The sequence below is a fragment of the Lissotriton vulgaris genome, chromosome 2_1 (genome assembly GCF_964263255.1).
Source record: "Lissotriton vulgaris chromosome 2_1, aLisVul1.2, whole genome shotgun sequence".
Lineage (NCBI taxonomy): Eukaryota > Metazoa > Chordata > Amphibia > Caudata > Salamandridae > Lissotriton > Lissotriton vulgaris.
The window spans coordinates 1,727,628,589-1,727,655,452 of record NC_141687.1 but is presented as its reverse complement, the minus strand read 5'-3'; the positions used below and the strand labels follow the sequence as shown (position 1 = coordinate 1,727,655,452).

At 44.6% G+C, this 26,864-nt stretch overlaps 1 protein-coding gene across 1 annotated transcript in view; it reads right to left on the bottom strand.

Annotated features, from left to right (window-relative positions):
- The window catches only part of LOC147733201 (mucin-2-like), a 1,190,401-nt gene that overhangs the window by 849,496 nt on the left and 314,041 nt on the right, over window positions 1-26,864 (bottom strand). Inside the window, exons 5-6 of the mRNA XM_086957735.1 lie at window positions 26,324-26,411; window positions 3,979-4,085 (exon numbers count right to left, since the gene is read on the bottom strand). Of these exons, the coding sequence (XP_086813861.1) occupies window positions 3,979-4,085; window positions 26,324-26,411 (195 nt within the window). The remainder of the gene's footprint in view (window positions 1-3,978; window positions 4,086-26,323; window positions 26,412-26,864) is intronic.

Here is a 26,864-nt window from a genome sequence, read left to right as displayed (position 1 = left end):
ACACAGATGCAGACCTCTAGGTTAAATCTGAAACTATCCTAGTCTGACAACGCCAAATACAGAATCTGTTGTGAGGGCCTTTCTGAGCCTCACAGGATAATGTAGGAGGTTTCTTAAAGGGTATGCCCCAATTGTTGCCGCTTTAATAGAGCTGCCTTCAACGAAGAACCCCAGAAATGTGATCTGCACAGTGGCCTACTAGAAAGCCTTAGATACCCTCAAGGAGGCCATGCTCCAGGCTCCTGACTTCCTAAAGAAGTTCATAGTGTTGACAGATATTTCAGAGCATGTCATGGGGATGTCTTAGCACAGTTAATTTAGGAGGGCCTAGGCCAACCGGTAGCCTTCATTATCAGGAAGATGCTTTCACAGGAATAGAGGTGGAGTGTGATTGAAAGGAAGACCATTGCTATGGTCTGGGCACTAAAGAAGCAGAGATCATATCTGTTTGGGACTCATTTCTGGGTTCAAACAGACCACAGGCCCTTCTGATGGCTCATGCAACTAATGGGGGAATATCTCAAGCAGAGAGGCGGCTCACTTCCGAGTATAGACGGGTCATAGGCCCCTCAAATGGATCATGTCTTAAAACATCTCTGGGAGAAAGTGGTGTAAGCACACGCCTGTCTGTATGCCTGGTTGGTAGGGAGAGGCTCAGTGTTGGTTGAGGTGAGGGTGTTCTGGAGGTACATTAGGGCTCAGCTCATATTGGGTTTGTGATTCCCAAAATAGATCGAACTGAGCTAGAGCCAGACTCGAACTTTCATTTGCTTGCCCACCTCAAGTGGCACAATGATTTATTTAGAACTATGCCACAAGCAGCTTCTGTGGGTAGTGTAGGTGGATGTTTCAGTGAGTTAAGGCACAGTTGATAAGAACAATCTTTTTGTGTGTTGATGAAAATCTAATTTTCTGTAGGCGAGAATGATTCAATTACTGCATTACCGGGAAAAAATGCAATGGGAAAGGAAAGTGAGGTATGGGGAATAGAAAGGTTGGAATGACATTAATGGATGACGGGGTGAAGAAAGAGGTCAAATGCATGATAGAAGAAGAAATATGTGTTAGGAAGGAATAGGGCAAAGTGGAAATTAAAAACTAATAAAGATTGGAAGATAGAAACAGACAATTGAAGGGAACAGATAAAGAATGATAGAGGAAGAAATGGATGCCCCTGCCACCTTTCAGAGGTTGGTCAACAGGGTCCAAGCTGGGAAGAAGGCATTCCATGCTGTCTACCTGGAAGACATAGCTGTCTACAGCTCCAGCTGGGAGGAACAACTGTATCACCTCCAGGAGGTGCTTCACGCCCTGCAACTGGCCGGCCTGACAATCAAGGCCAGTAAGTTCCATACAGGGCAGGGTTCCGTGGTGTATCTAGGCCACATGGTACACAGATGCGGACCTCTAGGTCTAATCTGAAACTATCCTGGCCTGACAACACCCAATACAGAATCTGTTGTGAGGGCCTTTTCGAGCCTCACAGGATAATTTAGGAGGTTTGTTAAAGGATATGCCCCAATTGTTGCCGCTTTAATAGAGCTGCCTTCAACGAAGAACCCCAGAAATGTGATCTGCACAGTGGCCTACTAGAAAGCCTTAGATACCCTCAAGGAGGCCATGCTCCAGGCTCCTGACTTCCTAAAGAAGTTCATAGTGTTGACAGATATTTCAGAGGTTTGTTAAAGGATATGCCCCAATTGTTGCCGCTTTAATAGAGCTGCCTTCAACGAAGAATCCCAGAAATGTTATCTGGACAGTGACCAACCTTCACAGGAACAGAGGTGGAGTGTGATTGAAAGGGAGACTATTGCTATGGTCTGGGCACTGAAGAAGCAGAGACCATATCTGGGACTCATTTCTGGGTTCAGACAGACTACAGGCCCTTCAAATGGCTCATGCAACTAATGGGGGAATATCTCAAGCAGAGAGGGGGCTCACTTTCGAGTATAGACGGGACACGGGCCCCTCAAATGGATCATGTCTTAAAACATATCTGGGAGAAAGTGGCACACTCCTGTCTGTATGCCTGGGTGGTAGGGAGAGGCTAAGTGTTGGGTTGGGTTAGGTGAGAGTATTCTGGAGGTACATTAGGGCCCAGCTCATATTGAGTTTGAGATGCCCAGAATAGCTCGAGCTGAGCTAGAGCCAGACTCGAACTTTCAGTTGCTTTGCCACCTCCAGTGGCACGATGATTTATTTAGAACTATGCCACAAGCAGCTTCTGTGGGTAGTTAGATAATTGAAAAAAACTAAAAAGATTTCAATAACGAATGAAATATATAGAAAATAGTGAAAAAAATGGATAGAATGAAGAAAGGAAGATTGGCAGGCAAGAATAGATGAGTGAAGAAGAATAAAAGGAATACAAATTGACAAAATAAAGTTGACTGAATATGTGTAAATGTTAATAAGGAAGTGAAAATAAACTCAAGAAAGAAAATATTAACATCTGACTAAAAGAGTGAAAGAAAGGATAACGAATGAGTCAATTGAGGGTAAGTGGATAAAAGGAGGGGATAATGGATGATGGTATGGAGGGAAAGTGGTGAAGAGAAACAAAATGATGACACAGAAATTAGCTTCATGTATATATTTTGTTTTGAGACCCTTGCGGGTGAGTAGTGCGCTATACAAGTATCAATTTACATTTTCACAGCTTCATTTCAGCTCTGCGCAAATTAATTGGTGAGGCTCTGTCATGCTTTTAGTTCATACTGCTAAGGATAGACACGTTGAGCAGAATACAAAAGCATTGCACATAAGATGAACCCATCTGATTATAAATCATAAGGTGTGAAGTTTCATCTCATGCACCTGTTTAATTCTGCACAATCATACACTTCACAGCATGTCCAGCAAGCTTGCTCATATATTATTTTCGGACCCCCGATTCTCCGCGTGGCAGTCATTCTCCACTATCAACGTTTAACATTGTGGGCAATTATGGGCAATCTAATAGCACTGAATTAAAAACACTACATTTACAAGTAAATAATGTTCTGCCAAACCCCTCTGCAATTACAGCTTTGGGGGTGCATAAAAGAAAGAATCAAACACTAGAAATGTGAGATGGCTCAATAAGAGCATAAGTGCGAGCTTCAGCTTTGCCTGTAAAGCTAGTGGGCAAAGGGTGTTGCATCAATTTAGTTATGGGTTACGAATTATGTTTCCCGTGCCTTTATAGTACTATACTCAGTAATAATGCACTTGGTCCTTCCAATACTTCAGGGTACGTTAGTTCCAGGAACCCGTATATATTCTACTTTTCTGCATTTTAATATAGCTCAAACACAGCCCAAAGGTATTGGAGCGCTTTACATGAGCCCCAGTTACATTACACAAGGACACATTAATTGCTGAGCACTTTGGGGCAGATTTACAAGCCCCTTGCGCCTCTTTTACGCCGTCGTTGCGTCACTTTTGTGACGCAGCGGCGGCGCACAAGATTCGCCATTGTGCGGGGTATTTACAACGTGATGCATCTCCCAGATGCGTCACGTTGTAAAGCCCTGCGCCAGACGGAGGCGTTCCATCGCAGGGGGTGGGCGTTCTACAAGATTTCACTCAGTCACTTTTGGGCCCATGCTGCGTCAAAACCCTGCACCTGCTTGAAGCAGGCGTAAGGATTGAGGCAAGCATTGTGGAGATAGAGCCCCCCAATGCTTGCTGGAGCTGCGTCGCGCTTGCGACGCAACTCCAGCATTGCATCACTTTTACAGCACAGATGCGTCTCGCATCTGTGCCATTTTTGCCCCATGATGGGCCGCTTTGTAAATGCGGCGCACTATGGGTGGCGGAGCTGCGGCGCACAACTACTGGTGCATCCCTGCTGATATGCAGAGATGCGCCAGTAATTGTAAATTTGCCCCTTTATTTCTACCCACATCTGCAACACATAACATCCTGATTCAGGCTGAAATCCATTAATTTTTTTATTGACGAAGTGACCAAGAAAGAAAAAAACAGTGTCCTTACTTCTTGAGGGTACTCCTGCATATCTTCAGATAGTGAATCTTCACAGCTTTCTGCAGGGTCAACCAACTTTTGCAGTTTTCCATAGTCTATTTCCGTCAACATTTCATCTGTAAGAAGCATACCTATGTTTTATTCATAGCATTACCTTGAATCTTCTAAAAACATTGAAATGGTATTTTTGTTTCGGTGCCGATCTGAAAGCAGTTTGAAGATTGCCCTCCTTTTAGGAGGGGATGTGGACTCGGAGTTAAGCTAACTTTCAGCTTGGGGAATTGAGTTCCAAAGCAAATTTAACACGTAATGTGTATAATTCAAGTATTTGTGTTATTCATGTATGGTTATTTTTATAGCACAGCTCTAGTCAATGGTGCGTGGAGGCCTTTACATTGAGCACTATGAATACGTAAATCATCAAAACATTAGAGGAGAACAAGCACCAAAAAGATTTAGAAGGGAATAGAAGCTCCGGAGAGTGGAGCTTGAAGGGGTGCATTTTAATTTGTTTGGGAAATAAAACTGTATTCTCTTACATTTGAATCCAGAGTTTGGGAGCTAGCCACAAGGAGGCCATTGGACTGCATCTATTTTTTCAGTTGACACAATCTCTCAGCTAATCTTTACTTCTTGTTTCACTTAGGTCACCAGATGTGGAAGTATTTTTTTAGAAATGAAAGAATCCCTGTGTGGAAATATTTATTTTTATTTCCTTTTTATGCTCATTTCACCGTCAGCCCTATAGACTGTGGCTATATAATGTTATCTAAAGGGATATACCCCACCAGAATAAGCCTCAAACACTGCTTGGGAAGCTTTGTCGCTCAGTTTACGCATTGTAGCCAGGACAAATTTTAAGGGAGTCCTGCTTTATTGCCCTCCTGACCCCAGAGGAGATTTTCTAAAGACCATTGAGATGCTATTAGGGGATGGGTTCTGCTCTAATTCTTTTACCGATTCGGGGGATTTACATTTTTATCTTGAGGATAATAAAGACCCTGATACTGTAAAGTTGGGACAAGTGATGAGTGGGTGGGGATCTCAAGCAACTGGTAGAACGCCCCACCCATGTAGCAGGATACACTATAGATGGGATTTATTCCAATCATCCCAATCGGAGTTGTACAGCGGTGTTGCCGTTCCTGTGGACAGATTACTCCGCCATTTTATTTGAATTGGCACAGATAACATATCCTCATGGCAAACCAGAGCCCAATGATAAGAGAGCTATTATGGTCTGGAAGAAAATTAATAGTATAGAGCTAAGAAACCTCTCTCAAAGCAACCGCCCGCAACTTGCCAGAGGGAGTTGATGATGCAACTGCTGCCTACACGGAATGGGTAGAGGCCGCTTGCAATAAACTTGACCCGGTAAAATGGTGAACTCCTAAACGGGTCCATCCATCAGCCCCTTGGTATTCTGAAGAATTAAAAATGCAAAAAAAGGCCTGTAAACGGGTTGAGCGACTCTGGAGGAGCGGCTACCGCAAGACAGATAATGAGGCCTATAAAGTAGGTCTCTCTTTTTGCAAGAGACTACTCCTGGATACCAAAAAGAGGTTCTTTCCTGAACAGATAAATCTGGCAATATCCTCCTCCGAAGAATTTTTAAAACTTTTGGTAAACTCATGCTCCCCGAATCACCTAAAATTCAGAGTAGCTCTGAATTGTGCAAAAATCTTGCTTCCGCTTTTCAGCTAAAGGTGGAAGCCGTCTTCTCGTCTTTCGGTATCACACAGGCTAAGGATAATAATGCCTCCACCATGGTGCTGCCCTTTGTGTCAAATGTGGCAACAACACTAGACAGCCTTTCCCTTTTAGAGACACAAGACTTGATCAAACTCCTGATGTCGATGCGATCAAGCTCCCCTCTGGATCCATGTCCGGCTGACGTGATCAAGAAAATTCAAGATACCATTGGGACAGCTCTCACTCCCTTGGTCAATTCTATCTTTAAGCTGGGCCATTTCCCCCCAAAATTGAAAATGGCATCCATTCTGCTGTTGCTCAAAAAACAGAACCTCAACCCCAACGACCCGAACAATCACAGACCTATTTTCTGTCTCCCTTTATCTGCAAAAATGATCTAGAAATCCTTGAATGTACAACTCAGCCGGTTCCTGCAGGCCAATAACATTCTGGATTCAATGCAATTCGGATTCAGAGCTGAATACAGCACGGAGTTGGCTCTGATCAAGTCTACCGAGGAGGTTAGGGAGGCAATGGACCAAGAAGGCACCGCAATCTTGATCATGTTAGATCTCTCGGCGGCCTTCGATATAGTCCACATAAGGTCCTGATGGACCATCCATCAGGAAACGGAGTTCAAGGCACGGCCTGGTACCTCCTTAAATCCTTCCTCACTGATAGATTGGAATCACTGGACCTGGACAAGACTAGGTCTAATCCCATCTCCCTGCCTTGTGGAGTTCCTCAGGGGTCGTCCCTGAGCCCTACACTTTTTAATGTATATGTGTCTCTGCTGGAATCCCTGATAAGGTCCTTCAGGTTCCAATTGACATCTTATGCAGATGACACATAAATAGGACTGTCCCTTCAACGTGGCCATGAATCTGAAACTGGAATGAAATGTCACGACTGCATGAAAGCCATCTCAGTTTGGATAGTGTCCAATTGCCTGGAACTTAATTCTGGAGAAACAGAAGTTATCATTTTCGGTAACAACATGAACATCTGGGCACCGGACTGGTGGCTGAAAGAACTGGGAACACTTCCGGAACCTGCTGAGAAGGTGAAAAACCTGGGGCTTATTGTGGACAAGAATCTCACCTTCGGAGATCAGATTAGTGGGGTTGTCTCCTCATGTTTGCTTTACCTCAGAATTCTGAGGAAAATAAAGTTTCTTCTTTCTGATCACAGCCTCAGGACTGTGGTTACAGCTCTTATTTTGGCACACTTGGATTATTGTAACAGTCTCTACCTGAATATCCAAAAGAGACTTATGAACAAACACCAAGTAGTGCAGAACGAAGCTGCCAGGCTACTGACAGGCACATCTAGGTTTGCATCAATCAAGAAGGAACTAAGGCAGCTTTACTGGCTTCCCGTGAAACACCGGGCTCAATTTAAAGCCTCATTGCACAGCCTTTAAGGCGTTAAGTGGAATTGGTCCTGGCTACATAAAACAACAGTTTCAATGGTATGTGTGTAAGTACTTCAATTTAGAGAGCGTACCATTTGTTCCATCGAGAGCCTCTTGCCAGGGCATTAATTGGGATCCCTTTCTAAGATCTCCCCTGGTTAAAAATCCAGCCTCTGTATGAGGAATGGAAAGACTGGCTTTCATATACTCAGATGTTCCAGGAGAATCCCAAATTGGAGCAATCTTTGAATAATAAGGTATTCCAAAATATTTCCTTAAGATCCACCATACTGAGAGAGCAGATATCCGTCTCTTTATTCTGACTTTTTTTAAAGAACCTATGCTTCCTGATTGTCTGAAGGAAGTTATCCTGCTCATGCTCCTCCAGCATTGCAGAAAAGAGATATTCTCTAGTAGATTGCTTTGGAGATGTATCAAGAATATGGAAATACGTGAACTGAAAGGCAAATGCATCTATTTGAAAGTCTGTCAATGCCTAGCTGCCATTCTTTAACTTATCCTGGAGCTTTTTCCAAGAAAGTCTAGGGGTCTTGTATCCCCAAATAAAGGAGTTTGTTACCCCTGAAGTCTGTTGATCAGTTTATAAGAAGACATTGATGGTATGCACTTAAAACAAAAATTCAGTTTAGGGAGGATCCACATTTTTATCACATTTACTCTGCCATATATATTTAAGGGAAGATTTGTCCACTTCCTGAGCAATAGATTAATGTCTTTAGCTACTCGGCTAGTGATCCCTAGATATCCTATTTGGTGCTTCAGGTTATGTGTGCAGTCACCTTTAGGCTATGACATGACCTTAGTTTTAGGCTGATTTATTTGTATCCTAAAAGCTGGCCAAACACCTGAGGTAACACATAAAGCCTGGGGATTGAGACATGTGGGTTTGCATTATAAACAAGGATGTCATCCGCATAGAGAGCCAACGGTATTGAAAGAGGCTGTACCATGGAGGCAAGGATACTAGACTCTAAAGACAGACAATAATATTTACTCATGATAGTTTTCTGTTAACTAGAACTCTGCCACTTTGAGAGTGATACACCTTTTGAATTGATTGATAGCAATTGTGTGTGGAAAATGAAAGGTTGAGGCCATATCTATGGCTCCAGTTAAAAGGTGGGTTAAATAATTTAGTTGCCTACCCAGAATACACATCATTTTCTTGTTAGTGTGTATTAATTGCTGCTCTGCCCCAATTAGAACTACAGTTATTGAATTTTAAAGTTTATAGTGAGAAACAGCTCTGAAAACCAACAAAACGCCATTGAAGATATCTGGTCATGGCAGGCCGGGACATAGTCACAAGCTCAGGCCGACCGTGATGGAGTGCAGGCCGGCCAGAGGTACCCAAAATCCTGGTAGTTAGAGCTGAGTTGAAGATGCATTGCACAGCCCAGGGGATGCGTCGGTTCTGAGATGCGGCTAGGCTGCAGTGCAAGGTCCTGTTGCGTCAACGTCGAGGATCCCTTAGATGGGGCTTGCAATGAAAAGTCTGTTGTCGGAGATATGATGCACGGCTGAAGCAATGCGTCGATTGCGATGAGCTGTGAAGCTGAAATTAGGAGTATCAGCATAGAGTCTACCGTCGACGAGGGATGCAAGGACCTTCACTGGAGAAAACGTTGCACAGTAGTCGCTCCCAAGGTGATGGGTCGTCCCAAGATGCGTATTGCGACAGTGATGAAGTCTTTTGCAATGGGTCCAATTCAAGAGGCAGCAGCAATGCTCGGGGATGCGTCGCTCAGTGGAGAAAATGTGTAAATTCTACTCAGGGATGTGACGTTCAGTAGAGAAGATGCGTTGATTCTGTGTGGCAAGCACCATTGGAAATTACAATTATAGGATGTAATAAGATAATCCCAATGTTATCCTACGGGAGATAGAGGCCTTTTCAGTAGTGAAAAACACTCTTAAGAGTTTTTTACTTCCAGGGCATGTGCAATTTAAAAGTACATGTCCTGCATTTTAAATACAATGCACTTTGCTCTCTGGGCTGTCCATGTCCTACCCCAGGGACGAAATATGTATTTAAAAGGAAGGACTGGGCCTGGTAGTTTAAACTGCACACAGAGGTTCTGCAATGGTATGACTGAGACATGTTTATGAGGCTACTTAAGAGGTTGGCACAACCAGTACTGCAGACCTGCTAGTAGCATTTAAGTTATAGGCCCTAGGGCGCGAGAGGGCGCCAGGCAAGATGGCCGCACTTTAGTGCAGCTCTGCCCGGCTGATCTCCAATCCACCCAATATTTGGAAAATATAGCGGCATCCAAACTTCTCTTTCGCTGACGGGAGTGCAGGGCCATCCCCGCAGCTGCTTGGGCCTGCATACAAGCCTGGTGAGCGTTGCGGTGCATTAAAAATGGGCAGAATGGTGTAGCCTCCACCGGGTGCAAAATGGTAGCGTGAACGGACTACGGGAAGATTCTGAGCGCTACTGGTGTGGTGGAGGAACTGCGCTCCTGCTCTGTCGGCGCCTGGACCCAGTGATCATTACGGCGGACCACTATGGGCGCTGTTGTTGCCAAGGCTGTATGGTGGAAGCTGACCTGTGGTGGTGAGGCTGCTGTCCGCTGTGGGTTTCCTGCGGACCAGGTGTGGCTGCCTGAGAGTCTTCACGGAGGCTGGGAGACACTCGGGAGACTGCAGGAGACTTCAGGCCCTGGACTTGATGGTGTATCGGTGCCCGTGGCTGGCTGAGGTAGGGGAGTGCGGCCTGGCCTTAGCTTGCGCTGCGGAGGTGGGTGTGGGCCGGGGATCTGGGTCATGGCCTGCCGCCTGAAGCCTACATGTGCAGCCCATGTGCACCTCTTTGAAGTGCCGCCTGTGATTGCCCCGTTGGGAGGATATAATTTATGTGCTTGATCTGAAGTGGCGCTGCAGCGAGGGAACTGATTTGCCTGCTTAGGCAGCCTCAATTTCGCTGATTATCAGGCCACATATTTGTTACCTGGCTTTTTACACTGGCGTGTATCCAGCTGCATTGACAACCCTGCAGCAGTTGGAGGAGGCATGTTTCATTGCTGTTGGGGCCTGAGACCTGAAGTGTGTCACGCTACATATTGACCCCCTGAAAAGTGGACCAGCTTACTTTCCCCATATAATTATGCCTGAAGTAGACACTGTGAAGGCCTAGCTGGCTATTTGGGGCTGAGATTGTGAAAGTTGGCCCGCTGTCATTTCTGGCAAAAAAAGAGATACATACGCCTGGAGGGTGGTCGAGGCAGCGCTGTGAGATACTGTTGAAGGGCCTGTGGGAGCAGTGAGTTACCTACAATTGGGGCTTGTTGGGCTTCTCTGCACTTCGTGGTCACCTGCAGGCTCTAATTTTCTAGCCTTTGATGCATTGTTGCTTATGGTTGAACTGCATACATGTGCAATCCCCGATATGCCTTGGGACTTTAACACTTTACATAAGGCGTGTACATGTCCTTCTGAAGGTAATTAACATATAGTTTGTGGTGCAGTATACTTCTGTCCCATCTGCTTGTACCTGGCGGTTCTGGAACATCCTTCGACTGTACTGTGTTTTGTGCTTTCCGCTGCTCGGTATGGGGAAGCCAGACAAATCGCAGACCCACCTCACTTTTGAGGCGCGAAAATCAGGCAGGGCCCAGCAGAAATCAGCTTCCGACTCTGAGGCCGATGGACAGAGAGATGGTCCATCAAATCTGGAATCCACGCTGCTGGCCATGCAGAAGAGTCTACAGGCTATAGAGGAATCATGTCCACTATAAATCATCGGTTAGACCACATGTTTCACAATTGGTAAAACAATCTGCAAGAATGGGGGTAGTCGAGCAGTGTGTCTCAACGGCGGAGGAAGGCCTGGGCGAGGTGACTAGCAAGACTCCTAATATGGAAAAGGTGTTGTCCCTCCTACAAGCTAAGAATGAGGATTTGGAGGCCCGGTCTAGGAGGAACAACATTCGCATAACGGGACTGCCTGAGTCGACAAACACTGGGAGAATGGAACACTTTATTGAGACCTTGCTTATGGATATATTTAGCTCCGAGCACCAGTCTTCCATGTTTGTTGTAGAGTGAGCTCACCGCTCCTTGGTGGCGCGCCCTATTCCTGACTTTACTGTCGCTGTTCAGGCTGCGAGGCGTGAGTATGGTGCAGTCAAGAAATGTTTGCAGTCTGAGAATATCCCTTACGCTATGTTATATCCCGCATGACTTCGAGTGGGGACGGATGGAAATTTCATGTTTTTTTTTCACCCCAAGGCGGCGATGGAGCACGCGAAGCAATTGAAGAGTAACCGCCGAGGGGCCGCAGTTCAGCAAGAGGAGAACGACTAATAATAATTGAAAGAAAGTATTTAGTGTCTTAACTATACGACTTCTTCATATGTTGCTTTATTTCTTCTAGATGGCTACATGTACTGTCACTGACTTTGCTTCACCTGGCACGTAATATTGTGCTATATACCAGTTATACGTATGTTAAGTGATGCCTTAAGATTTGTATATTCGACCATACGCTGTAACACAGGTTCTAGACCTGATCAGCCACCTCCTATGAAATATGGAGGACAGTAGCACTCTGATGCCCCCCATATGGGAGTCCCCAACGTCACGCAGTTGTTTAGTGATGTTACAGGGTTTTGTTTAGGTAATTTTGAGATGGCTTTGGCGAGTTGGGGTAGCCGAAGTGGGTGGGGGGTATATCGGGTTGTGGGTTGTGGGGGTGGCGTGGACTGGGTGGATTGATGTATTACTCACACATGATACTGTTAATATGTTCATTGATGGAACTGTCATAGGATATTTTTTTGATTGGTCGATGCATGGTATGAGTGGTGTGGTTAAGTTTGTCAAGTGGAATGTGCGTGGTCTCAACTCTCCTAAAAAAATTTGCTCTGTTTTTGCTCAATTGGACAGACTAGGAGCGTCTGTGGCTCTCCTCCAGGAGACTCATTTGACTAAAACTTCGGCCCAACACATAGGTACGAGATGGGCTGCTGTCAAGCTTGAGTCGGCAATTGCAAAAACAACAAGTGATGGACCGAATGTGGATCAATGTCAAGCTTGAGTCGTCATACTCAACCTACTCAAGGGGAGTGATGACCCTAATAAAAAAAGGAACAGCCTTTACCCTGCTTAAGTCAGATGCAAATGACCAATGATGAGTGGTGATTCTATATGGTCAGATGGGGAGCAAGCCGGTTCTATAGGTCAATATCTATGGGCCAAACGTAGATGACCCCTCATTTGTCTCCGATGTGTGTGCGCCGTATCCTAGAATTCCCCTCGACGTATATAATCATTTTAATGTCTATTTAGATGTATCTCAGGACAGAATGGGGAACACTGTGGGCAGAAGTAAGCAAGCTGCTGAGACTATTCTTGGACCTCTGGATGCGGGCCCACTGCTGTATATTTGGTGGCTTCGGTACCCGGGAGGTCAAGAAAGCACATTCGTCTCCTCAGTTCATGGGACCTGGTCCCGTCTTGATTATTGGCTTGCCTCAGAGGCAGTTGGGGCTTGGACTTTCCGTGTGAGTCACGCACCTCACACACTATCAGACCACTCTACAGTGGTTTTAGCTTTGCAGATACCCTTATGTGAGAGGCCACCATTTGCATGGTGACTGCAACCTACTGAACTTGCGGACCCGGTTTTCTGGCAGACTATTGGTAAAACTATTCGTCATTTTTTCCATGAAAATGAGGGGTCCATTGATTGAGATGGCTTGCTTTGGGAGGCCTTCAAGGCTACAGTAGGAGGTGCCTGTATTGGAGTGCAATCTGGTGTACTGAAAGATATCCGGAGCAGGATTATTAGGCTGGAGCTTGAGAAATCTAAGTGGCAATGTAATTACGAGTCAAATCCTTCTCCTCAGTTATTAGCTAAGATTAGAGATCAAGTATCTGAATATAATGATACTGTTGACCAGGAGCTGCAGCACCACTCTCGTCGAATGTCGGCTCACTACTATGGTGAGGGGGGACGTCCCAGTCGCTCATTAGCACAGAAGTTATCTGAACCCCGTAGCCAAGAGCATATTAAGGAACTAGTGGATGAGGAAGGGGAAGCAAATTACTTGAACTCAGAGCTTAGTGATATTGTATTAAGATTATATACTACCCTATATGCTTCCAAAGAAGGCCCCCGCCAGAAGAAGTGGACTCCTATCTGGATGACGTGGCATAGGGGTGGCTCTCCAATGTACATAGGGAATACTTAGTGCAGCCCTTTGACATGGAGGATGTCAAACTTGCTATTAAGGCACTGCCCACCTGCAAAGCGGACTGCCCACCTGCAAAGCAGCCGGAATGGATGGATTCCCTTGTGAATTCTATAAAATGTATATAGATTAATTGCGCCACGACTTTTAGCAGTCTTTGTGGAAGCTTATGATAAAGAGGTTCATCCACCCACTCTTAGAGAGGCTCTGCTGGTAACCTTGTTGAAACCCCGCAAACCTCGAAACAGATGTGAATCGTACAGGCCCCTTTCAATTATAAACATTGACGCTATAATTTTAGCAAAGATGATCGCTACCCGGCTGCAACCCTTGATCCCTCTTTTAATCTTACCAGACCAGTCCAGATTTGTGGCTGCATGATCTACAATAAATAATTTGTGCACTGTATTCTCTACACTGCATTATTTTGAACCCATCTTTCAGGCGGTGGCCGTGCTGCTTGATGCGGCTAAGGCCTTTGATTCTCTACGTTGGGATTTCATGTTTACGGTCTTAAATTGCATGAGCTTCCCTCTATTTTTTCTTCAATGGCTCTGGCTCCTTCATACGGCCCCTGCCGCGAGGGTGCGTGTCAATGGATGGGTCTCCTCAGCATTTCTCATAGAAACAGGCACGAGGCAGGGATGCCCCCTGTCACCCATGCTTTTTTCATTGGCTCTGGAACCATTAGCGTGTAAGCTCAGACAACTACATGCGACCGCGGCATTAAGTTTCAAGCAAAGACCACTGATGGTCTCCTTATATGCTGATGATATGATGTTATATGTCCGAGAGCCTGATACCTTTTTGCTGGGTTTGTTGCGGGAATACATGAAATTTGAGCATCACTCAGGCCTGGGCATTAATTGGTCAAAGACTGTAGTGTTCCCGCTGACGGCTGGTACCAAGGAGATAGACTTCAATTTCCCTCTGACGTAGACTCAAGAACCAGTATGATATCTTGGGGTCTGGCTGCATAGAGACCCTGATAGGGTGATTACCGAAAATGATGGCCGGGCCATGACACGCATTACTGAGCAAGCACTCTCACTTGCAGATCGGCTTGCAGTTAATAAAATGACCTTGCTTCCAAGGCTGTTATATTTGTTGTCAATATACCCATCAAACTGAATATGGCCCTCTTCCAGACGTTACAATCTGCTCTTCTTACATTTGTGTGGGCTGGGAAGAAACCTAGATGTAGTTGGGAGGTATTGGTGCAACCATTTGACCAGGGTGGATTTGAAGCTCCGGGTTTTTGCCTTTATTATTTGTGTGCCCAGGTGCAATGTGCGCACTATTGGCATTATCCAACACAATTTCTGCCTCATTTTGCGATTAAATCGGATGCTGTCCGACCCCTACCCTTGCATGCAGTGACACTATCTGGAGGCTCAGGGAGTCCCAGAACTGAGATTAACCCAGTGTTATACACTGCTTGGGCCTGGAAATTGCTTGCTAAACGGGCTGGACTTCCATATATTTATGCCCAGTGGTTACCTCTGGCTTCTCACCCAGACATTTCTGCGGCAAGGCAACTTCACAAATATGGTTTGCGTGAACATGCTAATTGTGTGAGATGAGGGCATGCTGACGCGGATTTTTTACATATGTCCTGGACCTGTTCTGGAATATCTGCTTTCTGGTCTAAGATTGTACATATCCTCACGGAGGTTTTGTTGGAACCTATACATTTTACACCGGAAATCTGCCTGCTGGGATATGTGAAACAGTTAAAACCATGTAATAGGCGGATAGTTGCTGTTTCCACTCTGTTTGCGAAGAGGTCTGTTGCACTTTGCTGGGGGGCAAAAACTATACCTATACCCACTGTTAAAAACTGGTTTCGAGACTTGATTTATTACAGGGACCAATTAGAGGTATATGCGGAGGAGCTACCTGAAACCTCACGACCCAAAGATTTTTGGGCGCGCCTTATGGCCTATCTATGCACTCAGCCGAACTTAATGTGAACAATTTTCCCTGTACTCATAATATTTACTGGGAGGTTACTTCTCATGATGTAGACCATGTTGTAAGAGTTTAACAGCCATCTAATCACATTCATATCTGCTTACCACCGTGTCATCAGTGTACAAAGTACTGCAATCCACGTAGTTGAGGGGGGTGGTATGGGACTGATTCATTTGACTGATTCATTTGGGTGGGGTCGGAATAGGGGAAGGGAGTTAGGATTCTATAATCTTTGATATTCTGTCTCTGATATGCATGAGCCACACCCAACTCAATAAACCCAGGTTAGGAAAAAACAGAGTTCTGAGAGAATCTCTGATTATGTAAATGTAAATGTAAATGTAAATGTAAATGTAAATGGGAAATTAATAAGGGACTGATTCTATATGAACCCAAGATTTTTTGTGGATTATAGCTAACCTTCCATTTTTAATTGGTTACCCTTTATATCTAATGTAAAACCTTCTGGTACTATGATGATATAGGGGTGAGCTATGTTTCTGTGATGAAAAGCATGTCAGCAGGTGGGTAGTTAGTAAGTTTGCAATTTGGCAAACATGAGCAACTGCTGATCGGGCATCTGTCAGCATGCATTTTAGGGCAGAGGAGCGTGTGAGGAAGGAGGAAGGGAGACATGTTGTTCTGATTCTTATAATGAGTAAGTGAGTAAGTATTACTTTTATTTGATTTCGTTACAAATCATAAAAGCATGAGAAAAACACATATTACATAATTAACTGAAGTTAAAATCTATGAAAATGTAGACAAGTAAAAATCATTATCCTTTCGTAAGCTTTGGTTGCAACAACAGTTAAAACGATAACATTGTAAGAAGTTCATTGCAGTTCGATATGAAAAGAGAGATATTTGATGTCTGTGTGGAAAGGGAGGTATAATGAGATTGTGACTGATTCTTTGCCACAAAATGTGATTTCTTTGCCGTGGTTTGGCTAACGGGGGTTTGAGTGAGGTAGTGTGCTCGAGAATTAGGATCTGCCAGACGTTCTTCTTTTTCAGGCATATTGCTACTTATGAAGATTTAATCATAAGGAGTAGTGTTTGTGCTGTATATGGTAAGAACTGTTACTCCTTTACTAGCCAAATTTTGCAGGGTTTAGGAAGTGAAGTACTGGCGAAAATGATGTAATGGCTGCTGCCGTAGGAGTCTGATTCATTGAAAATGTATTGACTAGTGGATGATATTACGCTGCACTGAAACAAGCAAGCATGGGGACAAAGTTGATAGTTTTGTAATGACTGAATAAGGTAACAGTGGAGTGTTTCAAGGAGAATATAGGCAGCGGGTAGTAGCATTAAATTCTGCTACTGGACACAGAGCTGAGAAGCTGAGAATATGCTGGTGTATGTGTGATTAGTCACTAAGCTTCAACACGGAGGCCAAATATTTGGTATCATAGAGCTCTAATGAGTAGATAGGGGAGTTTCATATTTTTATATCAAATACAAATTCAAAGGAGAATCCAATATGCCTGGCAACAAAGCTGAAGAGAGTAAGAGGGATGGGGTTTAGACCGCGTAAACATTCTGAGTCTAAAAGTAAACCCCAATGTCATCTAAAAAAATATAATGGATATCACATAGGGTAGCGCATGGATTTTGGGTAAAAATGCTGCCTTTCCCACAAAAATTGCCACATGTGAGAATAGCCTGAGTTGTTCCTCTCAGTTAGCCACTTTAATGAATATGTAACAATTTACAGCAATATTGCGCAGCGCTCTGTTGCTCCCAGGCTAGGCTAATCCTATATCAATACGTAGATAATTTGCCCAAACCTAGACCTTCCGGAGTCAAACATGAGATGGTCCATTATTAATGGTCATCTAATATACCTCCAGTGCCAGCCTTCTGTTCATTTGGTGGATTGTGCAAGGAATAAAGAAATTAAATTTACGGAGATGATAGACTCTAATTTCTCCAAAAATGATCTGAAAAAAAATATCCTATAGCGAATCCATGCCACCAAGTATTTAAAATAAGTCTCCTGTCAGCTCGTGTTTGCTGATGCCCAGCTCAAACACCAACTTTAAATAAACAGTAAGTCTCACAAGGATGCAAAGGGATACAATCGTTATCTAGAAATGTAAAGAAGCACATTGCATTCTATTCATGGAACAACTTGAAGGGAGTGGTTGAGGGCTACTCTAGTTGGCCATTGTTGTTGAGAAGAGACAGTGATGGGACCCTTTAAAAATTAGTGCGAACTTTTTCTGTTTGAACATGCTTCTTCCTTCAGTGATACAACATGCCCTTTCCCGCAGACGCAAGGATGCCAGCAAAAGGAAAATGTTCACCTAGTCACGTATGTTAGACGTTTTCAATTTTGAATCAATATAATACTCGGTTGCCAATGACTTACAAATGTAAGATTTCGATTCATGCCGGAAAAAGGAACAAATGCTTTTAAGGTAGAAGGCTGTGGTGGCACGTATGGCTGTAATACGGTCAATAGCAGTGGTGCTCTCTATAAGAAGTTGAGCAAAAGCATCATGTATTTTTTGTTTAGTGTAGACTCTGATGCTTTTAATCAATATATTATCAATACTTTTTCTTTGGGGATATTATCTAGACTCTTGCATGCTGCCTCACACTGGTGCGCATGTTGGTTTGAGTGTGCCTGGCCTGGGTACATGCCAGATCATGTGGCAATGGAGTCCACCCTAGGGAGACTGGGATAGTGTCAAGTCAGTATCCGTTGAGCATTAGGGACCATGGAGACCATTGCGTGGTACAGTGAGGGTTTTGGTCAGGGTGTGCATAAAGTGTTTAAATTCGCTGTTGGCTTTTGGCCATTAAGGGTTAATTCTGTTGTGTTTGATCCCCAGGTTGTTCGGATGTTAATTCAAACTCCGATCTCTAGACAGGTGGGCCATTGTCTGTCTTTATTTCATTTGGGAGGCCAAACAGCATAAAAGGTCTTTCCAGCATCAGGGCTATTTTTGCACAGTCTGTGGATTCTTCCAATGGGAAACTTGGAGCAACTGTTGACCATTATGGGGGCAATGCGTCCATCTGGGAAGCTATGAAAATCCAACCTCACCTGGGACCATGGAGTGGTGCTCGGTTGCTCAGTGATAATTGGTGCTGGTGGTTGTAGCAGATTTTGGGTGAAACGAGACAGCATTTCACAGCTTTGTCAATGGTTGGCTCTAACCAGGCAAACCAGACCTTCTCTCTCATTCTGGATTTCATTCAAACAGTCCCATGGTGTCCTCCTTAGCATGAGGCAGTTACCTTGTCTTGCAGGTTTTCAGGTATGATGATGCAAGCCCCTCGTCTGTACTAGCCCTTCTCGGGTGACACTTAGCTCATCATTCACCTACCACATTTTGATCAAGCGTTCCTTTTCGGGGCCAAGTCAGTTGTTGGCCTCTCCAAGAAATTCTGCCATGACCCTCAATGGGGGACATCCATAATCTTTATTAGGATTGAGTCAGACTGCGCGGCAATGCTGACTTCCTGTAGGGTGAGTGCTCATGGGCATGCAATTTGTGTCACCCTGCTGACATACGCCTTGGTGGCTCCCGGGATGTCATAGTTGTCTTTGGCATATGAAGGCAGGTGCCGGGAGCGGAAATAAGCAGCATTCTTGCCCCTAGATCAATAAGTTATTTCCATTTGGTAGTGTTGCAGGTAAATGGCCCAGGACTCGATCCAGGTAGAAGGAAGTGGAGCTGTGCCCCCAAACAATAGGTACAACCGTCTGATGTCTGTGATAAAAAGGAATAGCCTAATACTGAGGTATAGATGGAAGTGGCTGCACGCCCATTTGATGGTCAAAGCTTCTCTTGCTATTTGGGAGTATCAGGGCTCTTTTGGCGTGAGGGCTTTGCTGGTGAATGCATGGGTGCCCATTTTCCTGGCTCCACTTCTTGTGTGAGGATGGGCCCCAGGCCTATAGGGCTGACATCATCCTGGGATTCAGTCTGGCTCTTGGGACTAAAATAGGCCATTGGCATTTTGCTCAGCAAGGCTTCTCTCACCTTTTGGAATGCCTCCTCTTCCTTCTGGTCCCTGCTGCCAGGGAGCATGTACTTTCATCAGGGCCTGTAGAGGCTCAGAAATAGTCACTTATTTCAAGATGACCGAGCCAAAATAGGTGGCCATGTCCATGAAGGTACAAACTTCAAATGCGACTTGCTTGGGTCAATGTTGTTTGGACACATAGCCAAAGAACTCAATAGAATGTTGAAAGATAGAGGACTTCTCCTGGTGGAGGGTGAGACCGTTCTCTGACAGTCATTTCAGTGCTGCTCGGAGGTGTCTATGGTCCTCCTTGGTGGTTGTAGAGTGGCTCAGGATGTCATCACTTACAGCCATGACCCCTTGAAGGCCTGACAGAGTTTTTCTGATAGCATCTAGGAAGTCTTCCGCTGTGGACGAGATCCCGAAATTCAGCCACGTATATCTGCGTAACCCCAGATGCGTTGAGTTGTTGGTGATGCAGCAACTCTCCTTGGCTAGCATAAGCTGGTGGAAGGCCCTTGATTGATTCAGGTCAGCAAAGATATCATCCATTGTCAGAGTAATATGTCGCTCCTGCTTCATGGCTTGGTTGGGAAGTCACATATCAATGTAGAGCCGTATCTTGATGGGCTGTTTTTTTGGGGGGCGATGACCATTGGGGACACCTACCGGGTTGGACCGAATACTTTCTCTATCAACCCTAGGTTTTCCAGTTTGCTTAGCCCTTGCTCCCAGTCTCAGATGGAAAGTCACACGCCTGTGGTGAAGAGTGATGGGCTTCACAGTTCAGTCAATGTGTAGCTTCACTGGAGGGGCTTTAAAGCACACAAGCCCTTGGAACAATTCAGACAACTGGCTTATGAGTTTGTCTGCTTAGAATGCATTCACTTTCCTTGCGAAAGATACTAATCTCAGGTCCTTTGCAGTGTGGCTGCCAATAAGAGTGTCGGCCTCTTTGTCAAAAACATTGACAGTTGCCAAGACTTCTGGTCTTCGGATCTTATTTGAACTTCCATTTGTTTCTCTTAGCAGGAGCGGTGATTGGCTTCCATATGTGAATATTTTGGTATTCGTACTGACTAATGGCAGCTCTGGTCGCAGGTGCTGATATTGTTGGATTTCTATCACATTTACCGAACCGCCTGTGTCAATGAGGCCTTTGACACAGACCCTGCAACGTCAACCAGGCAGGTTGGTTGGGGCTGTCGGTGTTGTTTGAGTTAATTTTTGAAGAATATCAGAAATTCTTCTTCCTTGCCATCAGGCGAGGAGTTCTCCAGTGTGGAGGTACTTTGGTGTTCCCTAAGGATGTATTGTCATCCGTGGACAACCGTAGGATTAACTTTGGTCAGGTCTTACCTGCTTGTGTGTCTCGTCTTATAAGATCACTTCTACAGACAGAGACAAATGGTTTAGTTTACCACATTTAGAGCATATGAAACCTTGGGTGGGGTATTTGTCGAGTGGATGCACTGCAGCAGTAGTGTTCAAAGCTTGATTCCGGCAAACATTGCACTGACGTCTTTGTTTTCCTTGTCTTGCTGCCCATGTGAATAGCTTCAGTGCATTCCACTTTGACTGTGGGTGTGCACTCTGGCTGTTGCGTGATTGCGATATCCATTTCAGTAGATCTTGCTGCAGAAATGTCATGAGACTTGAGCAAAACCAGAATATCATCCAGGCTGATGTTCAGTTGCCTCAAGATAAGCCCTCTTAGTAATTTGCTTCTGCAGCCCTGGATGATTTGGGTCTGCCCCTCTTTGGGTTGATCCTCAGCTGTACATGTACTGGCTAGTTCCGGCAGTCATACCTAGAAAGTATCAAACAACTCACCTTCCTTCTGACAAGAATGGTGGAGCTGGAAGCGCTCAAAGTCAGGGTTTATTAAAATTGAATGTTAAAATGCTCATTGAGACCTAATCTGTGGCAAAATCCTTAACTTACTTCTTAAGGTATTCACAGAATGCACGTACGACTCCTAACTTTGCCTAGACTCGGGCCGGAATTCCCGCACCCAGAGCGGAATTTCTGCACCTGGAGAGGAAACCCGGTACTTGTGATGGAATATCCGCTTCCAGGCTGGAATACCCACATTCTGGCCGCCTGTGCACTTTCCTCAATGCTAATCACCTGACCAAGTGTCTACAATCCCCACCATGGATCAGATATAGTCAATTAACACCTAAGGCCTGGAAGCAGAGATTCCGGCCCGAGTGTGAAAATTCTAGCACAATTGTGGGAATTTTGCCCAGAGTGCATAAATTCCTCTCCAGGTGCGTAAATTCCGGCCTGAGTGCAGACGTAAGGTTAGGAGTTGTGAGTGCATTCTGTGTATACCATAAGTAGTACGTTTAGGATTTTGTCTCTGATTCATTCTGTGAATCAGTCACTGTGTGCTTTTAAGGCAACCTCATAGTCAGTTGCAGCATATGTGTAAGGGAGGAGCTCAAATTCTTCGAAGATTTGTACAACTGCACAATGAAGTAGGAGAGAATGCTTTATGGACCCATCGTAATCACAGATAGCTATAAAGTAGTTTTCTAACCTTCCAAGTCATGTCTTCTGGTGCGGTGAGTCTGTAGCTAGATCTACTAGCTCACTGAAGGGTGGCAATGCGCCAACTATGGTATGTGGTGGGGAAGGCAAATCTTGTGAAATCCTTGTCTGATGTGCTACATTAGTGGATGTGACATGGTATTGTCCCCTGACATGTCCCTTTACACTCTTTTGTTTTGTGTTTTTATTCTTTATGATCCCTTTACAGCATATTGCGTCTCTTATTGTTTTTTTTCTCTTTTTTTTGTTTTTTGTTTTCTGTGTACTGGTGTTTCACTGTGTTAGATTGCTGCTTGTTCCTCTTCTAGGTGTAATGCGATGAGTGCAGCAGTGGTCGGGCATAATGATGCAGAGGGTGGGGCCCTTTTAACAGGGCATCCACGGCATTCAGATGCACAAAAGGAGGAGGGCTGCCCATCATTCCATGTGGTTGAGCTGGTCCTAGCAGCTATGAAGCGATCGTCCGAGGCGAGTGCTCTGTTGCACACAATGTGAGGTGGCAGAGTAGGGAGGTGCCAGGCAGAAGCAACTCCGAGTGTTGAGGATGTCCAGGAATGCAGTTCTCACCTCTGAAACTAGGCAGGTACTTGGTTGTTGGCTTGTCACTGTGGGTACTGGATAATGGTGTCTCCCCTATGCGTGTTTACTGCGCCTCTGACATAAGTTGACTAGACTGGTGTCAATGCAGGCCTAGCAGACTCCACTACTGAACAGGTCGATGGTGGCTCATAGGAGTCGGCAGTGTAATGCCCACAGAGTCGTTGTAGTGTGGCCTTTGTTGCAGTGGGGTTGGACATCCCCCTCCTCTCGCCAGTGTAACAGGCCCTCCCACTTAGGGCACTAGGACTGAGCATGTCACACTAGATCAATGCAAAAACAACAACTGATGGACAGAATGCAGAACAATGTCATATGTTCACCCCAGTACAGAGATCTGGGCCTAAATCCATCTTTTTTTTGCACTCCACACTAGATCAATGACACACACACAAAGAGGTACAGTGTGAGACAGATGACCATGTGCGGTCTCTGCCCATTTATTATATAGCCTCTAACCACACCTGGCCAGGGATGCATCGGGTGCAGTTCCAGGGCATATGTCACCGCGTGGTGGTTGTTACAAATCGTAATGTAGAATGGTGAAACTCTTTGATCATGCTGGCATAAAGGAAATTTCTTCTAGCTTATCTTTTAGTGGGTAGTGAGGTAGAGCTGTGAAAAGCTGATCCAGGGAGGTACTGTTGACGTTAGGTAGAATTCAACAATATTTAAAGTAATTTTCCAAAAATTGTCTTTTTATCCTTTTTTTGTTAAAATGATACATGCACAACTAAATACTACACATAAAAACAAAGTTTCACCCGATTACGGGTGGAATTTCACCTGAAATCTCTCACAGAAAAAAACAGGGTAGACATCAGATCTTAGAGGGCATCTAACCCTCTTAATCTAGTGTGTACCCATTGTCTGTTGAATACCTAGTGAAAATGTGTAAAGCAACAGGGCCTACTCCTGAAAACAGTTCCATCTCAATTTACGCTTACAACAGAAACCTAATAGAACATAATGGAATATTCTCAATCAAAAATGCATCGCATACTGGCTTTCTAAAGAGCATCAGCAATCTGTGCAGATAAGTGCGGAGGGGGAGTCGGAAGACGACGGGGAAGGAAAATGTAATCTAAAAAAAAGATATCATCTTGCACTCGCAGCATTGCTGACTCGTGTTAACTGCCTAATTTCTGCTACTCTGCAATTTCCCGGTTCCTCCTGAGCACCTGCTGGAAAAATCCAAATATTTGTGGAAGCCTCTAAAAGCTTATATGGGGAGCTTTTACCTAAAGTCTATTTACTTTTTTTCTTCTTTCATGCAGCACTACAGTGTGAATGTTTGCTTATTAACGTGCGCCCCCTTGTACGTCCATCAAAGCAGATGCCCATTGGTGCTTCAGGAACATGCATCAGTACAGAGCCATGTGGTTTCACAGTTTTCCATGCCACGCACTACTCTGAAGTTCACTGCTCTTCACACATGGCTGCTCATAAGCACAGGGAGCAGGAGAGGAGCAAAGTCAGTGCTGCTGGTTCCTGGGGAGCCTCCCTCCTCAGAGGGAATGCTACACATGCCTGGGGTTTCCTGGGATGGTGGTATGATAGCCTCTTGTAAGTTCCATACCTCTAAGATGGGGTATGATTTTTAGAAATAGCATGGCCTCGCAGGTGTACCCCTCACAAACGGGATCCCTGGACAGGAACCTGCAATTGTGCTAGGGTTTTCTCAGTAGTTTCTTATGCCCCTGTATAGGGGGAACCCGCAGCAGGCTCCAAAGGTGCTGCACAGAGGAGGATCACTGGTTTTGCAATATGCTGGGACTGATTCCAGTGGGATTTCTGCTTTTAGTTGCTACTGGTGGTGTGCGCTAGCCACCAGAGGTGTTTTGCAGTAGCCTCCTAAACCGTAGGCTATAGTGTGAGCATTTCATACTGGCTTTTAAGCCCTCTGGCACTGCCGTTTCGTCTTCTGGTACAGCTGTGCGGGGGGGGGGGGGGCTGGGCCCTCGCTGCTTCCCTGCCCTGATATGTTCCTGTCCTCTGGTCTTCTTGGCAGTAGTATCCAAAGTTTCCCACAGCAGACACATCTCCTTGCCTGCTCTTCCTTTTTATCCAGGCCTTCCACAGCTTTCAGGGCTACTGTGGGTTCAAGAGGAATCGGGTACCACTCTTACGGCACTAACAGTTTGACCACAGCACAGAAGTCTAGGAAATCTCTGCCTTCCAATACTTCTGCAGGTCGCTCACTGCTGGTCCCGAGAAGTACTGATGGAGCTTGTGTAGCCACCCTTTGAGACAGTTTAAGAAGTCCAGAGTGCAGGCCAGGAGTAGGGTACATCAGCCAAAGAGGGCCCAAGTCGTCCCTTTCTTCATTCCTGAGAGCTCCTTCTCAGCTTCGCAGCCTCTGCAGGGAATGAGAAAAGGAGGTGGAGTTTCCTTTGATCGGTGGGACAACCTTCTAACCTGGTGATCCAGATAATTCATGCAACACTTTGTGTTTCTATCAGGAACCAGCCGACTGTGCGTCCCGTGCATGTGTTGTAATACTTTGAGATAATTGCCATCCATTTGCTGCAAACAGTTATGGAGGTTAAACACCCCCACCCCCTGACACCGGCAAAAGAAGCATAATGTACCTGAAAATAGCCTATAGGGTACAGGCGTTTTTGGTCTACCAGCTTCACTGTCAGAACAATTAGTTCTTGCAGTCAGGCAACTCAAATCACACATCTTATTAAGGTTGGCTCAGATAAATCTGTCAAAAAATGTAAGTAAGATTTCCAAATGACATGGTCCCTTTGTAAACAAAACAGAGTTTAAACAACTACCAGCTAGAACCAATTCCCCCTCTGCCAATATTTACGGTTCTGTTGGCCTGTCTTTCGAAATGTTATATATTTGGACTTATCATTTAACTGTGATGATACAATAAAGTATGGTGACCATAATACCAACAAGAAAGATATATTTTAATAAACACGAGAGTCTTATCCCATGCTAAAGAAAATAACATACTGTTCTTTGCCACAGTTATTGTTTTGTTCTGCTTTCTCTTCCAATATTTGGGCATTTTGTAACGCATGTTAAATTGTTAGTCTCTCTGCTTGTTCTCTGCACATAGCAGTGAGCATTTTTACTTGATTTCTTCATGGTTTTGTAAAGTTTTATGAATTTCTATTATGCATCATTTCGAGCATGATCAATTTGATAAAAAGATGCAAAACATCTTTAGAGTCTAATGCTTACTTTCAATTACATTGCTAATACTGAAGGCAGAATTTGTGGGGTGACACTTAATTGGCCATTTAAAAAGGGATCACCACTGAAACACTAATGGTACTTTGTCACTCGGGTCCTGTGCAAATGTTGGGGGAAACCTATCTACAATATGTCATTTAATCAGTTCACTGTTTTAATGGGTCAAAGCTGAAAACGTCCACACAATGTTTAATTTGCTAGTTGTCTCCATCTTTTTAACTGCGGCGTTTTACAATCGTACAACTGATCACTTTCCCTCTACCCAATAACCTCTGCTAAACGATGCTTCCAAATGAATTCAGAATGATCAAAACTAGTTTGTAAAATGTATGAATGTGATCAAGTGGATTTTCTGAAAAGAACTGCTTCAGTGAATGTTCTTCAGAGGTTTAATCTATTGCTTTCCATTTATACCTATATTTGGTTTGCCTTTAGAAATCAATGAGGTAGTAGATAAGACATCTAGCGAGAGCACAGGGAGGGAATAATTATTATGACAGGTTGTTCCTGTGGCTTTTGCTTTTTCAGTATCCGAAGATGTTAATTGAACTTAGAATGTAACACCATATGCCATTAACATCTTCTCCCTCTTAGGCAATGTAGAGTAATTGAGGCGAGAAATTTATAACTTTTAAACAGCTGGAATTTCATGATTGAAAAATAAGTGAGGCATGATACACTGAGTGTTCATTTTCTAGATTCTTACCTTTTACGATAAACTCATTGATCATGTCCCCATTGAAATCTCCACAGAGGCCGCAAGTCTGGTTGCTATATTTTGCATCTAGTTGTAACTGAAGAAGAAAAGAAAGATACAGGAACATTAAATCAAATAGAGCAGCCCTGCCAAGTACCACGCATCAGGCATTAGACTTACGCATTCCAGTGTGCTGGTCTGCAGCACTGAGCTGAAATTCAAATTCACACATTTAACCTCCCTTGCTGTCAAGCTGCACGGAGCGCTAGCTGCTTTAAACCCTTTAGTGACCGAAAGCTGGAGTGGCAGCACGTGCAGCACGCTGCTCCTGGCAGGTTTGTAGGCTAGCTGAGCTCCAGCTGCTACTGTATAATGTTTCTAACAGGCATTTCGTGATTCAATCGCACGGCTGGGGCAAAATGCTGATACATTGACTGACATCAGGAGGAGTGAGTCAGTCAATGCCCAGTGGCTACTACAGAGTCAGCCGGTGAGGTCAGGTGGGAGTTTGTGAAATTCTGTAATAGGCGGGTGGGTCCTGCCAACAGGG